Source organism: Drosophila santomea, chromosome 3L (assembly GCF_016746245.2).
Source record: "Drosophila santomea strain STO CAGO 1482 chromosome 3L, Prin_Dsan_1.1, whole genome shotgun sequence".
In the NCBI taxonomy this organism is placed as follows: domain Eukaryota; kingdom Metazoa; phylum Arthropoda; class Insecta; order Diptera; family Drosophilidae; genus Drosophila; species Drosophila santomea.
In genome coordinates, this window is record NC_053018.2 from 21,492,339 (window position 1) to 21,505,903 (window position 13,565).

Consider the following 13,565-nt stretch of genomic DNA (forward strand, 5'->3'; position numbering starts at 1 on the left):
AAAATGTTGTTTGTACATTTAAAAGATAGCAGTGCGTCTTTAAAAATGTAATGTATTTTTTTTTATTCTCCCAGTTTTGTTAATATTATTTTATATGAAAACAGTATTAGTAAAGTAAAGAATTGTAACAAATTGAAATAAAAAATATATTAAAAATATATTTTTAATTTATAATATATCTCTTACTTGTTACGAACGAGAGTTCCATCATACCCGTTTTGAATAGTAGAAGAGAAAACCCGCCTTTACTAATTTCGAGTTCGAAATTGAGAGAATGTATTCGAAAGAGAAAGAGCGGCGCTCGAAGTCGAATTTCGAACAACAGACGTTTTTTCGATTCTCGAACGTCTCGCATTCAGATTGCTTTCGTCCGTTGATTCGAAAAGACGTGTGAACTGAGACTCGGAAAGTATCCGACACGGAGCGGAAAGTATCTAGAAGATACGCGTAGTTTGGCCCACCAAAACAACTACTACGACCGAACGGATTGTTGTGGCCAAGTGAAGTTATCGTTGAAATTGGAAATTTATCATATGAATAAATGTATCCGCGAGATACGCCCAGTGAAGTTTTAATTCTCTAGCCGGAGAGAAAAATCAAGTGTGAAAAGCCAAAGGGAAAAACGAAAACCCGCCCCCACAACAATAATAAAATCAACCGGTACGCCACCCCCCAAAAATTGACGTCGCAGTCGCCCTCGTCGCAATCGTTTGGAAATAAATCGTGTTTTTGCATTTGTTGTTTTTTGTTGTTTATACGCCAAGTTATTTACGTCGTCGCAAAGCAAAGAGAAATATAATATAAATAAATAACAACAAAACGGCTGGCGAAAAACAAATCGAGTCGGCGAAAATGTTTTACAATTAAAATTACGCGCGCAGCGGGCACAAAGGTACCAATATACGAGTGCGTGTGCGAGTACGAGTATCTGCAAGATACACACACGTAGATCAAATAAAGCAGCGCAATATGCGCAAATTAAACTAAAATGCAGCACATCAGAGCTGTAAAAACTTTTACGACAGCGACTACGACCGGTAACTTGCCACCCGCACAGTCGAAAATAATACCAGATACAAATTAAGGTCGCCCAGCGGCAGCGCATAAACACGGTGGAAACACGGGAAGTGGCTGTGGAAGTGGAGGATTCTGTTTCCTCCTACCTGGAGTATATTAGTCTCAGTTCTCAGATCCTTACACAAAAGGATAGCCAGCCAGGGAGCGCAGAACGCACACACAGGGCCGTAAAACATTTTGGGCTGCTGCTATACTGCAGGTCTCCTCCTCCCAGGACTCGTAAATTTCAAGCCCAACCACCACCACCACCGTCACCACCCGAAAAACGGAAAAATAGAAACACCGAAAAATCCAAGACACCGCCAAGTAACTGCATCCTCAACCCGCTTATATATACAACTATATAGGTACATATATCCGAGCAGCGATGGCGGGCAACATTGTCAAATGGTGGAAGCATAAAATTCTCGGCGGCTACAAACAATTCTCAGGTAAGCGAAAGCCAAGCGTTCTCAACTTGTTTAGTGAATTTCCAGATAGTTGGCAGCAGATATGGAAAATATGGATGTTAATGCTCTCGTAGGGAGAGACAGCTGGGCGATAGCATTCAGGGAAACAATTTGTGGGCTACAGCCAAGTAAATTAATTTAAAGGTTGAGTGCGACTAGGATTCCCTGAAAGTTCAGGAAGAAATTTCAAACTGCAAACACCGGTTAGGGTTATTGTAAAATATACAATTCGTGCCTTTTAATTGCATTTATTAATAAAATAATTGCCTACCTGAATCCAAAACCACTAATCTATGCAGTACGTTTTCCTTATTCATTATCCTGTTGCCCCTTGTCGAAGGCCATTCCCATTAACATACGACTATCTGGGCTGAAGATCTAAAATATTACCTTCTCCCAAACAATTGTTCACTCACCCGCACACAGATATTTGTGTGTATCTTCCATTACCATTCGAATTCATTGAGTCAAGGGCTTCTCCCACATCCTTTTCCAATAATTACGGCGAACAACTAAAAGTTGAAAATAAAATGTAGGCAATCGGCCGGCTGCATTTTTATCTGGAAGATACACAGCCGTTCGTTCGCTTGTGGTCTTTGGAAATGGAAATGGGGGGGAGAGTGCCGGGGCAGCGACACACAAAAATAGAACGGAAAATCGGGCATGGTGCTGAAGAAGAAAAACACAACGGCAGAGCAGATCAAAAGGAAAGCGACCCATGGAAAATAAATAGAATTTTTGGAAGCAGATCGAAGAGGCGAAGGGATCGCGATCGCGAACGCGAACGCCATCAATAGAACTGCCATGGGATCGGCTCCTAAGTCATGGGTAGCATATCATCGACGTAAATAAACAAGGGCCACGTTCTCGAAGTGGGATCCGATCCGAATTGGAAATGGAATATCGGACGACCTTTCTGCCAAACGAGCAACGTTGATGTCCGAATCGCTGAAGTAACATCAATCAATCAATGTTCCTTAGGTTCCTTTTTTCTGTCCACAAATTCATTGGAAATATTCTGGGGCCCCCTTCCGCCTCTTTACTTTTCTCGAGTATTTTTTCCATTGGTCTGTTTTGTTTTGTTTTGAAGCCCCAGAGAGAGATTTCCTCTTCGGCATCGGCTGGCAATTGGTCTGCGCCAATTAAATGCCAGGCCAACACTTTGAACCCTTTGCAGGACGACAAGCCCCGTACACTAATTGCTGGCAGATGCAGGGGGAATTCAAAGGAAACCTCCAAAGGCACACCGAAGCATGCAACTTCAAAGAAAGCAGCCTCGAAAACACTACACAACAACAAACGGGAAGAGAGTCGGACAAAAAATGAAAATCAAGCGAATTGAAATGCCGACGCCGTTTAAAAACAACGTACGAACATTTCTTACCTGTTGCAGGTAAAACCGAAGGCAAGTCGATGCCGCGATGGAGGTGGAGTTGGCCCGTTGCTGATGGATGTACTGGGAAAAAATTTCACTGTCCTAGGACACATAAATTCTAGAAAGTGGCATTGGCTCATTTAAATAATGTGCAAGGTTACAAGAGAATGGAGAGAATGGACATTACTCAATTTTTGCACTAATAAAAATCCAAAATTTTATTGGTGTACCTAGCTAGTTTAATATTATGCCAGTAACATTATATTGGAGGCTTGTAATGAATGTAATATCCCTCAGAAATCATGAAAACTTTTTCCCCACAATCATTAGAGGTTGACTAATTATTTCCTGTGTAGAAAGCAGCAGCTGCTGCGAGGCCAAGATACTGATGCCGACTCATACACAAAAACCTTTTAAAACCCTCACGTTGATAAAACAACAAAAATAACATTGGACATCAGCGGCAGCAAGTCGTCGAGCCGCCGCCGCAAGCAAAAATAATAATAACTGAGCGGCAGGCGGCAGAGTCGTTGCAAGCTCCCCATCTCCATCCCGATCCCCAACTCAATCCCCCACTCCATCCGCAACCCCGACTCCAACCAAAACTGAAAAACTCCCCAACTCCATCTCGAAGATACATCCACAGCCACAGCCAACCAGTTCCGCGGCCAGGCCAACTATGCCAAACATCTCGGCAGCGGCTACACAAAAGCGGTTTAGAGACCAACCGACGGTCGACAGATGGACAGATGGACGGACTTTACGACAAACGGACGCACAGACGGACGGACCGAGGAACGGCGATCCAGCGATCCAGTGAGCGTACTCTGTTTGTATCTTTGAGATACACACCGCGCCGATGCTGCGACTGCCAAGCTGCGCTTTGCGCTCTGTTCAAAAGATGCGCTTTTTGCTTTGAGGCGCGGCACCAGAGGCCGTCTTGCACAGTGGTTGAAAATCGTGTGTTTGAATGGGGATTATCGTGGGTACTTACGGCCAGGGAAAATATGGAACCCAAACTGAGAGGCTATTGAGGCTCCGAAGATTTTAAGCAGATTAAATACGATTTAATAGACACGTTGTAAAGATGCATTTAAGCCGTACTTACGTGTGGGATCCGGCATATTTGATAGATCAGATACAGCACTTTTATTTTGTTCTACTTATAAGTTATTATAGCTGAAAAGTTTTTTTTTTTCACACATGTTTATATTTGATTTGGCCATCGAAAGTTTCATATGCAGCCTTTTGTCCTACCATTTTAAGCCAGAATATTGTCATTTTACTCACTTTTTAATAAACTTTAACTTTAAAACCTTTACTCATAAATTTATTTGTATGACTTTTCATTACATCGGACTAAGTAAACTATAACATTTGGTTGATTTTCATTGGCACCCTATTTACTTGGGTTTATTTGTTGGTAACCACTGTATCTTCTGCGGGTTTCACAACGTTCGCCTTGGCTTTTCTTCGATGCCGTGCTGTTGCTGTGTCTGTTATTATTATGGCTGTGGTTGTTGTGAATTACGGTAGAAGGCAACAGGCGGATCGCGTCGGCATTGCCTTCATGACAGGCCGAAAGCAACGTGGCTCGAACCGCACCGGGCTCAAATCGCAGCCCCGAGGTCCGGGAAGCGGGCTCCAGCTCTAGCTGCCACTACCAACTTTGACTTGGTACTTTTTGGCTGATCCGCAGAACTCGAGAATTGGAGGGGGATGGTGCTGGGTATGGGGTATGGGGTATGGCGTTTGGGGTTTGGGTATGGGAGCAATAGCCTGGTATAAGCAATTTTCGTAATATTAGCCAGGAAGTGGCCGCTCTGCCTTTCGATATGCCAGCGACCCTATATGGCCGGTTCGGTTGGGTTTGGATCGGTCGGATCGTTCAGATGCGATGGGTATTTCGCCTTGTTTTGGGTTTTGGTCCACCGCAATGGACTGGTTTTTCGAAGACGGCTGCCAAGCCAAGCCGAACCAAACCAAAACAATGCTGTGCCGCCTTGTGCCAAAAGATAAAAAGCTGTTAGCTCGTAGCTTCTGCATTTCTGCAGGCCTCGGCTTCCCGGGGATTTGGGGATTGGGGGGTTCAGGCCACTCAAGATATATGTAATGACTTTTGAGGTTTTTGTTTTGGCCATCGGCTTTTGTTTGTGTTGATTTAGCAATTGGCTCTCGGGCCACTTCTTGGAATTATGCCGCACTTAGGCTGCCGCTGCCTTTCGTTCACCAGACCATAACTTTTGGCCTAAAAACAATGCTCAGGCTTTCATTAGGTGGTCATAACTTTACCTCAAACGTTACACTAAGATAAAGATACAATATGTCCAAAAAAGCGTAAGGTTACCTTAATTTTCAAGACTAAAACTCATTGAAGTTGTCAAAATGTTTCAATATATGAGCAATAAAATCAAGAGAGCAGTCCAACCTTTTATAATTATTAATACAAATTGCTTTCCAAACAAGAAACTAACTAGTACCTTCAAAAGTCGTAAAGGAAAACACGTTCTAAGCAAATATTTACGGAAACTCGGGTGCCGGTTTGTTCCAATAACTCTGATGGAGGAACCGTGTTGGCTCTTCTTCTTTGCAAATTATATATACGAGGGTCGGTACCTCTGACGTCTGATTGATAAGCGAACCCCCGCGCCTTATCTTAATAATATTTAATGCATGGCAAGGCGAAGCGTGGCGAGGCCGAAGCGAAAAGTGTTGTCACCAAGGGGGAAGGGTGAAACATGCGGGGCCCTGTGGCTACGGGGGGCTGTTGGGGGCCAGGGGAGTAGTTTGTGTATAGTGAAAATGAAATTGAAAATAATACAAAACGCTTTGTCGGTCATTAGCTTTGAGTGGACGCCGCCACCGCCGCTCTTTGCCGCTTTCGAGTATTTTTTGGGGATAGTCGCGTCATTTGTGCGCTCGGTTTGCTTTGGGTTCGGTTCGGTTTGGTTTTGATTATGTCAAAGCGAAAAAGCCGCCAAACATATGGGCCCCAACCACATGGGCTTGTGCCTGGCTGCTTTGTGGAAAGCGGCCTGGGAAAGTTTTGGGGAAGACCCCCTTAAAGTGGAAACTCTGGATTTATGTAGCAGAGAGGAATAAGTTCATTTGGATTATATATCTCCTTAAAAAGTTTTGTCAATATGAGTACTGTTGTACTCGGTAATGATGTTTTGTTAAATAATACATTGTAGTACGATTTAATTCTTCGACCTTTGAAAAGGAAGTTCTACTGCAGTAAACTCTTGGATAGTTTGACAACCATTTTTCATTATAAAGATTACTTGCCATGTCCACGCATATGAAAATGATCAGCATTTAATGATTTTCCATTTCGATAAAGCAAAGGCGACTAACAAACAGAAAAACCAGCGAACCAAGCCAACTGACAACAAAGCGAACTATGGATACCCGTAGTATCTGTGTGTGAATCTGACAGAATGTGGGTGTGTGTGTTTGTGTGTGGGGGTATTTGGGTGCCTCTGCAGCTTTTGTGTATGCGTGTCAACGGCACACACAGACACTTTCCGCTTTTGAAGTGGCTTTTAATTGATAAAAAGAAAAAAAAAGGAAAAACAACAGGAGGATGGTTTAAACCGTAGCGAGCAACGACACAAAAAATGGGCATTACACATACGCCATGGTGGCTGTGCCGGAAAATTGAGAGCTGATAGCACCAGGAAAATCTGGAAAAGCAGCTGCACCACCAACACCACCACCCCGACCACTACCACCATCGTCATCAACGACAACGACATTGATATTAATTCCCACGCTGTTGATGCGAAAGTGCTTCGCTCCTCTGGACGGGATTTATTTTCGGGTCTGGAACCGCATCCTCCCGTGCATTCCATTCCGTTCCGTCCGCCTAGTTAAATGACAAAAAAGGTGTTGCCGTGAAAGGGCGTTGCGGAAGAGATACTTTAAAATGCAAAAGCTCCGCAACAATAGAAACTAAGTGCTTTTGGAATGAGAACAGACAGTGGATGGCTTACAGACAAATGACGGCAGTTTTGTCGAAAATGATTTGCCTGGGTGCTTGGTAATTATTCCAAAAAATTCAAGACTTCAATTGGCGCAGACTTCAACTTTTCATATTTCTATCTCGTAAATACGTTTACATCCAGCCCAACAACGAGAAACGATTTCAAAGGCCTTTTAGGAGAAACCAAAAATCCAGACTAATATAATTTGTGACTTCAAAGGCTGCTTCAAAGGGAAGTTGTCAAAGGAAACTCATAATTCTCTTAGCTTTGAGTTCACCAGCTCTTTCCACATTTTTCCCACACTCTTTCTGGACCAAAAATAAAATAAAATAAAAGTTCCATTTCCTTCAATCGTCTGCCGCAGACAAAAATTAAACTGTTATTTTGCCGGCCTCTGCCAATTTATAGAAAATTTCCAATTGTGATTATTGATTATTCATTTCCTCCGCCGAACGACGGCTTCAACTCGAGCTTCAGCTTCAGGTTCCAGCTTTATTTTCAGCTTGGTCTGACGCACCTACATTTCGGTTCGGGATTGCGATTGGGATTGCTTAACCCACTTCGCCCCGCCGTTCCGGTGCCTCCTCCGCTCGCCAGGGGTTATGTTGAGTCGTCTGTGGAGCCGGCATCATCATCGACATCATCATCATCGAAATGGTAAATTGGACTGCAGAGTTTTCATATTGGAATTGCTGGAATTGTGCTGTATTGTACAATAGTTTTTCGTACCACTCTACCATTTTACCATTCCCTTTCCCGCATTTTGGGTTATTGTCGGGATTGGATTGCTTTTGTGTGGGGGGCAGGATTGGGGGTAATCATAACGGGTCGCTTGTTAACATGCTACATTAAATTTTTATCAAGAGCCATGGCAACAGCAATCGTGGCGCACATCTACATCTACAGGGCATCGGCCCAGCTTACATAAATATCGTAAATATCATAAATATCCAAAATAATGATGTTGTTTGTTGTTGTTGTACTGTCGATTATTATGATTATTGTGGAACGGCTGCAATGTAGCATGATTAACACAATCCCGGTGGCACACTCAGGCCCCAAAGGGAAACAATCGGCTTGAACAGAACCTAAAAGCATCGAACTCTGCCTTCCCCCTCTCCTAACATACATTACAAATAATCATAATAACAATGGACCCTCATTGCCTGTAAAGATTTTTGGTACCGCTGACCAACTGGGAAAATTGTTTGGGGAAGTGAAGAGGGTTTCGTTGTTATTGTTGCCGGTGTGGGTGTGGTCAGAGCGGCATAAAAAAGCATACATTACGGAATGAAAAATGCCCATGGCCAGTACTTAAAGTCTTTTTATAAAAAGCCACAGCTTAGGGAAAGTTGTTTAGTTGTTCGCTAAGAAGTGTTAATTTAGAGAAAATTGCGATATATATGGAATGGATTGCTCGGACTTAAAAATTTCATAAAATAATCTTAAGAAAAACGTAAGTTTTATGCCCTAAAAGTGGGAAATATTTTATTTCATGAAATCAAGCACCCTCTTGAAGAACACTGACCAAAAGACAAGTTCTACATAATACCCCAACCTTCAAGAGGTCATATATCAAGTTTCCCATTACCGCAAATAACAGAAAATATCTATGGAAACCTCGTTAGGAGTTCGGACCGTTGTATCGAGTAAATATAGCTTTATAAATTATTTCCATGATTTATATAATATTTATTGCACAGTGCGAAGACCATAACAATAAACATAATGACAGGACAAACAACAACAAACAAATAACATGAACATGTACACATGCGGATACTTTAATGTATTTCCGAAGTTGAAGTTGTCTGAATGACGAAAAGTTTTAATCGCTTTGGGGGCGGAGCAATGGAGGGCGGACTCCATCCATTTGGGGCTTTATCATACATTCAACTCGCTATCGGCCGTATCACGTCATAAATTTGTAGCGCCAATTAATCACTTTTCCAGCGGCAGGGACCGAGGGTAAAGTTTTCGTTTGACTGCATTGCAGTGCAGTCTATTGAATAATTGATGATGCATCTTGCAGATACATTCAAAATGAGCGTACTCAAAGATACGGAGCGCAAGCAAGGCCCACATAAATATGTATATTTATTTCTGTACAATGAACATATGAAATGCCAACAAACTGTCAATTCCAATTCATTAAAGACCCTGTGCGACGTGTGGGAAAAAAACGCCACCGACTGCAGCAGCAACAAGTAGAGATACAGATACAGATACGGATATGGAGCACGCAGAGATAGATGCGGAAAAGCCAGCAGAAAAGTATCTAGGGTAATGAGAAAATATTTCAAAAAAGACTGCTGCGTGCCGCTGAATTAATGAAGGGATGCAGAAGGGACTAGGGACTGGGACCCAAAAACCCTCGCAGCAAAGATGATAAAAAACTCTTATCAAACAGAAGCCCAACAATTTTTATTGCTTTGACAAATGCCGAGAGGTCCGCTGAAGCCATTGCTGATGCTGAACCTGATATATATATCCATTCTTTTTCGGAGAACTTCAAGTGTTATTTATGTTTGTACAGTTAATTTGCATCCCATTGATGTCGGGCCCGAAAGGGTTTTAGAGCGCTTCAAAGGGTCTCAAAAGATATTTTATGCGTACATAATTAATACTTGGTGTGGTGCGGGCGTTTCGGGGCCTAAGCGGAAATGCGGTCCTAAAAATTCCTTGAATTCCGCTCCACGGGCATTGTTCGCCGTAAGCTGGCATTTAATTTTCATGGCTTAAACAGCGGCACGGAATAGGCTTAGGTTTCGACCACTCACCAGTGGTGCTACCTTTTCTTCTTAAATTTTCCTGTCCATTCTTCTCCTTTCGTTTTCCCCTCGATTCTGCCTGTGCTTCTGCTTCTGCTTTTGCTTCTGCGACTGTTGCTGCGTTTTCATCATCGGAGAAACATTTTTCACTTGAATTTCTGTCGGCGGCCATATAATTAAGGTGCATACGGCAAAATATGAGTGCAACGCAACACTTTGTGGCCAGGTCTCGAAGGAAAAAGGGAACGAGAACCTGCGATTTGCCCTGGCCAGGACTGGGACTCTCGGTCTCGGGTGAAGCCACCAGGTGAAGCCACCACTCGGTCGGGACCACGCTGCTCATTAAAAAGCCACATAAATACACGGAAATACAGGGGAAGCGAATTCGATATTCCTTCTTATAGCGTAATACATTTCTACTTATATCTAATAACTGACAAAAATTAAGTAAGACAAATAATCTTTACTAAGTGTTGCTAAGATCACAGGTTTATTATTATACAACAGTTCATATGTCGTAACGTTAGTTTGAATTCATATTTATTCAATTTAAAAGTTTTACATTGATTTAAATTAGGTCAGCTAATTAGCTACATGTTTCTTATATATGAAAAACCCACTACTCCCCGTTTTTCGCGGTGTATTTATAAAACCTGACCAACAAATTGAAGCTGCTTGGTTAACGGGGAGTAACTAAGGGGTGCCGTGCCCCAAAAGTGCTACAGTTAATGGGCAGCAAACAGTCCCGGGTCCTCGACATCGTGTCTGTGTTAATTTGATATGCTGCAGGCTGCCCAAGAAGAGGTATCCGAGTGGGCGGAGTAGGGGGAGTGGTCTTGGCAGTGGGAGGTGTTGGCGGAGGAGGAGGAGGTGGTTGGGGAGGAGCTGCCAGGAGCGGCACGGAGCCATCTGTCAGTCGGAGTTATGGCAAATGCTCTTTAGATTGCGTTACTTTTTCGGTCTTTTGATGAATTTCGTTGTAGATGACTTAAAAGGGAATTTTTAATAGGCTTTGAGTTAGTAATGTGCAAAAATGTTTTCAATACTGTATTATGGTTAGTAGGGGCTGTAGAAACCTATGTTAAAATACTTTAATTTATATATATACTATATATTTTAAACTGAATCTGATCTACACCATACTAAGAATTTATGTATTTATAAAAACACATATTTTAAATGACTTTTTATACTATTATGTGAATGTATAGCAAAGATTCCGTCCATTATGCCTTATGTACTTTGTCTCACCTAACAATCACTGAAAGTCCAACGAACAACTTTCTACGCCGCCTCGTAATCAGATATCTGTTTTGGCACTATACCAACTGCTCGGCGAGCATTTAATGCAATTTATTTAATTAGTTTTTGGAGGAAGTTCGCCTGTCTTTTTGTTTCTGCCACCGTGAAGGGTATTATGTGTCTGTCGTTGTCGTTGGATATACATTTCCGGCTACGCAATTGCAAAAGACACCCTTCGTCCAACGCCCCCGTTCGAAAATAGTCAAAAAATTCCACAAGCTGAAATGCGCTCATAATTCACTTCACAGCGACTGGGAATAACAAGGTTTTGACGTTTATGAATTGATCATTATGCTAAATTGTGATTTGTAGCGTTCAAATTACAAATTTGTTACATATTCTTTTCCCTGCCCACCTTCTCCACTGGGGTTCCTGGCTCGGAATGTTTGCGCCAATTTCAGCCAACCACAAATCATTTTTTTCGACTCTTATACACATAATCGAGTATACACAAATGTATACGTATATGTGCGAATCGGTTGATCTGGCCCCCATCTTTGCTCTGTGCGTTATATAAATTGACTTTTCGCAAAGCGATAAACAAGAAATACGGCGGAGCAGGGAGGTATGCATATTTACGCATAATTTGTGTGGCCCCCATTCCGATAATAAAAATAGGGTACCCCAGGAGGCCAAAAATATGCATAAAATCGCGGAAGAGGGGGAAAGGCCAGGCGATCTGAGGAAATGCAGTTTTTCCTACTGCTCGAGGTGCTCCTTGAGGTGCTATAAAAAGATGAACGGGGAAAGTCCCAACTTATAATGAATGAAAACAGCTGAAGAGACTTAAACTACCTGTGATGCTAGGGGATTTATGTATTTATGAGCATTTGCATGGGCAAATGTGTAGTCCTATGTGGAATTCACAGGTTATTAAGTTGGAAAAAGTTTAATAGTCAAATAGTAACTAGTTTTCAAGTACTAAGTCCCAATAGCTTTCTTCTGCAATTCACGAATAGTTATATTATGAAGTCATCTCTAAATCTATTTAATGGCAAACATTTGTCAACTTTTGGTATCTGCCTAATGTATCTGAGTTGTACGACATTCTTTTGCCTCATATAGATGCCACCATTTGCATTCCAAGCAACCTTTCCCACTTCCTCCAGTGATTTCCAGATCCCCGTGAAATATTTGAGATAATGGCCATACATCAACAGTCGGACTGAACCCTCTTTTATCGGAGATCTAGCGTATTTCTGCCACGAATATTTCGCCGCTTACTCATCCAGCATTTCATTCAAGCTGCCAGGCAAAGCATTTGCCTAATTATCCGCTTCAGAGGCCAAAGATACAGAACCGGCTCAGGGCTAAGCCGAAACGGAGTTCCTGGAAAACCTGACACATTGTTAGCAGCTATAAAAACGTCAAGGAGAACCATGGTCGGATAGGCAGGACACATGGCGAGCACAGTCTTTCCAGGGATTTTCATGGCAAACAGAACAGCATGACACATGCACGGCAAAGAAACTACGATTTCGATTGCAGCTAATGATGGCAGCGGAGCGTCGTGTGTGTCTTTAGGAGATTCCTCCGTATCCCACTCCAATGGCAATTGATTTTAATTTCCATATGTGTGTGTTCCCCTGCGACTGCACTGAGGAAAACGAGACCCAGATCATTGAAAGCACTTGTATATATTGATTAATGAAAAGGAAATTGGACCGGCTTAAAAAATACTTTGGTTATTATACGACATTTTTTCTGATATCCCAAAAAATGCAAAAAAAGTTGATCAAAAGTGAAGAAATAATTTATGTTGACCAAATGCAACTTTCTCTCAGTGCGTGCGAGTGTGTGTGCGGCGGTTGTTAAAACTTCCGCTGCAGCCTCAGTCGGAGAATAAACCGCATCCACATCCACATCACAGCTGCTCCAAAATGCGGCGCCGACGATTATGTGCCTCTTCCCCTCCGGTTCCCTGCCCCTGGTAATGTTGGTCGGATCCAGCTTCTTCTCCTCTCCTTCCGCCGCCATCACTAGCTCTTCTCCTGTGCACTTCCGGTCCGCACACACACTCGCAGCTCACATGGAAAAAGTGACCCAACTGATGGGCAGGTGTTGCCGTTATGCTGGCATTTTGTGGTCTCCGAATGCGGTGGAATCGTATAAAATCGGATGAAATTGGTTGCATCGGTTCCAGGGAGCCGCCATGGGTGTGGTCCCTCCGATAAGGGCGAAATACATTTCAATTCCAAGTGGAAGGGCCCGATTAGGCCGATTCCAGATACCGTAAGTGTCCAGCTGTCATTAGAGCGGGATGTTATGTTGTGGCCACGGGATAGGTCCCCCGAAGTGATTGTCTTTCTTTTCCCCTTCAAAAGACCTCATTGTGATTGATTGATTGATGAGGCAGCAGTCTGGAATTGGGACTGCGGCTCAGAGTGATTAGGAAAGAGATCATAGACGAAGACACATTGAGAAATGTGCATGGTACATGGAAAGTACTGAAGCATTGTCTATAGTTGTAGGAACCTCAATTGATATTCATTGTGGTTGGGAAGGAAAGGTTGAGCCCGCACTGGATGACAAGACTGAGTGGGTTCAAAAAATGTACTTTTCAAAGTGGTTGTCTTTGGGAAATATTGGCCTTAATTCAATGAAA

General features: G+C 42.7%; 1 protein-coding gene across 2 annotated transcripts in view; it reads left to right on the top strand.

Annotated features, from left to right (window-relative positions):
• The first annotated feature begins 370 nt into the window (after positions 1 to 370).
• Positions 371 to 13,565, top strand: part of LOC120449439 (protein naked cuticle) — a 40,332-nt gene continuing 27,137 nt past the window's right edge. For both annotated transcript variants that reach the window (XM_039631909.1, XM_039631910.2), the window contains exon 1: positions 371 to 1,508. In XM_039631909.1, coding sequence (XP_039487843.1) covers positions 1,445 to 1,508 — 64 coding nt within the window. In that variant the 5' untranslated portion in view covers positions 371 to 1,444. The remainder of the gene's footprint in view (positions 1,509 to 13,565) is intronic.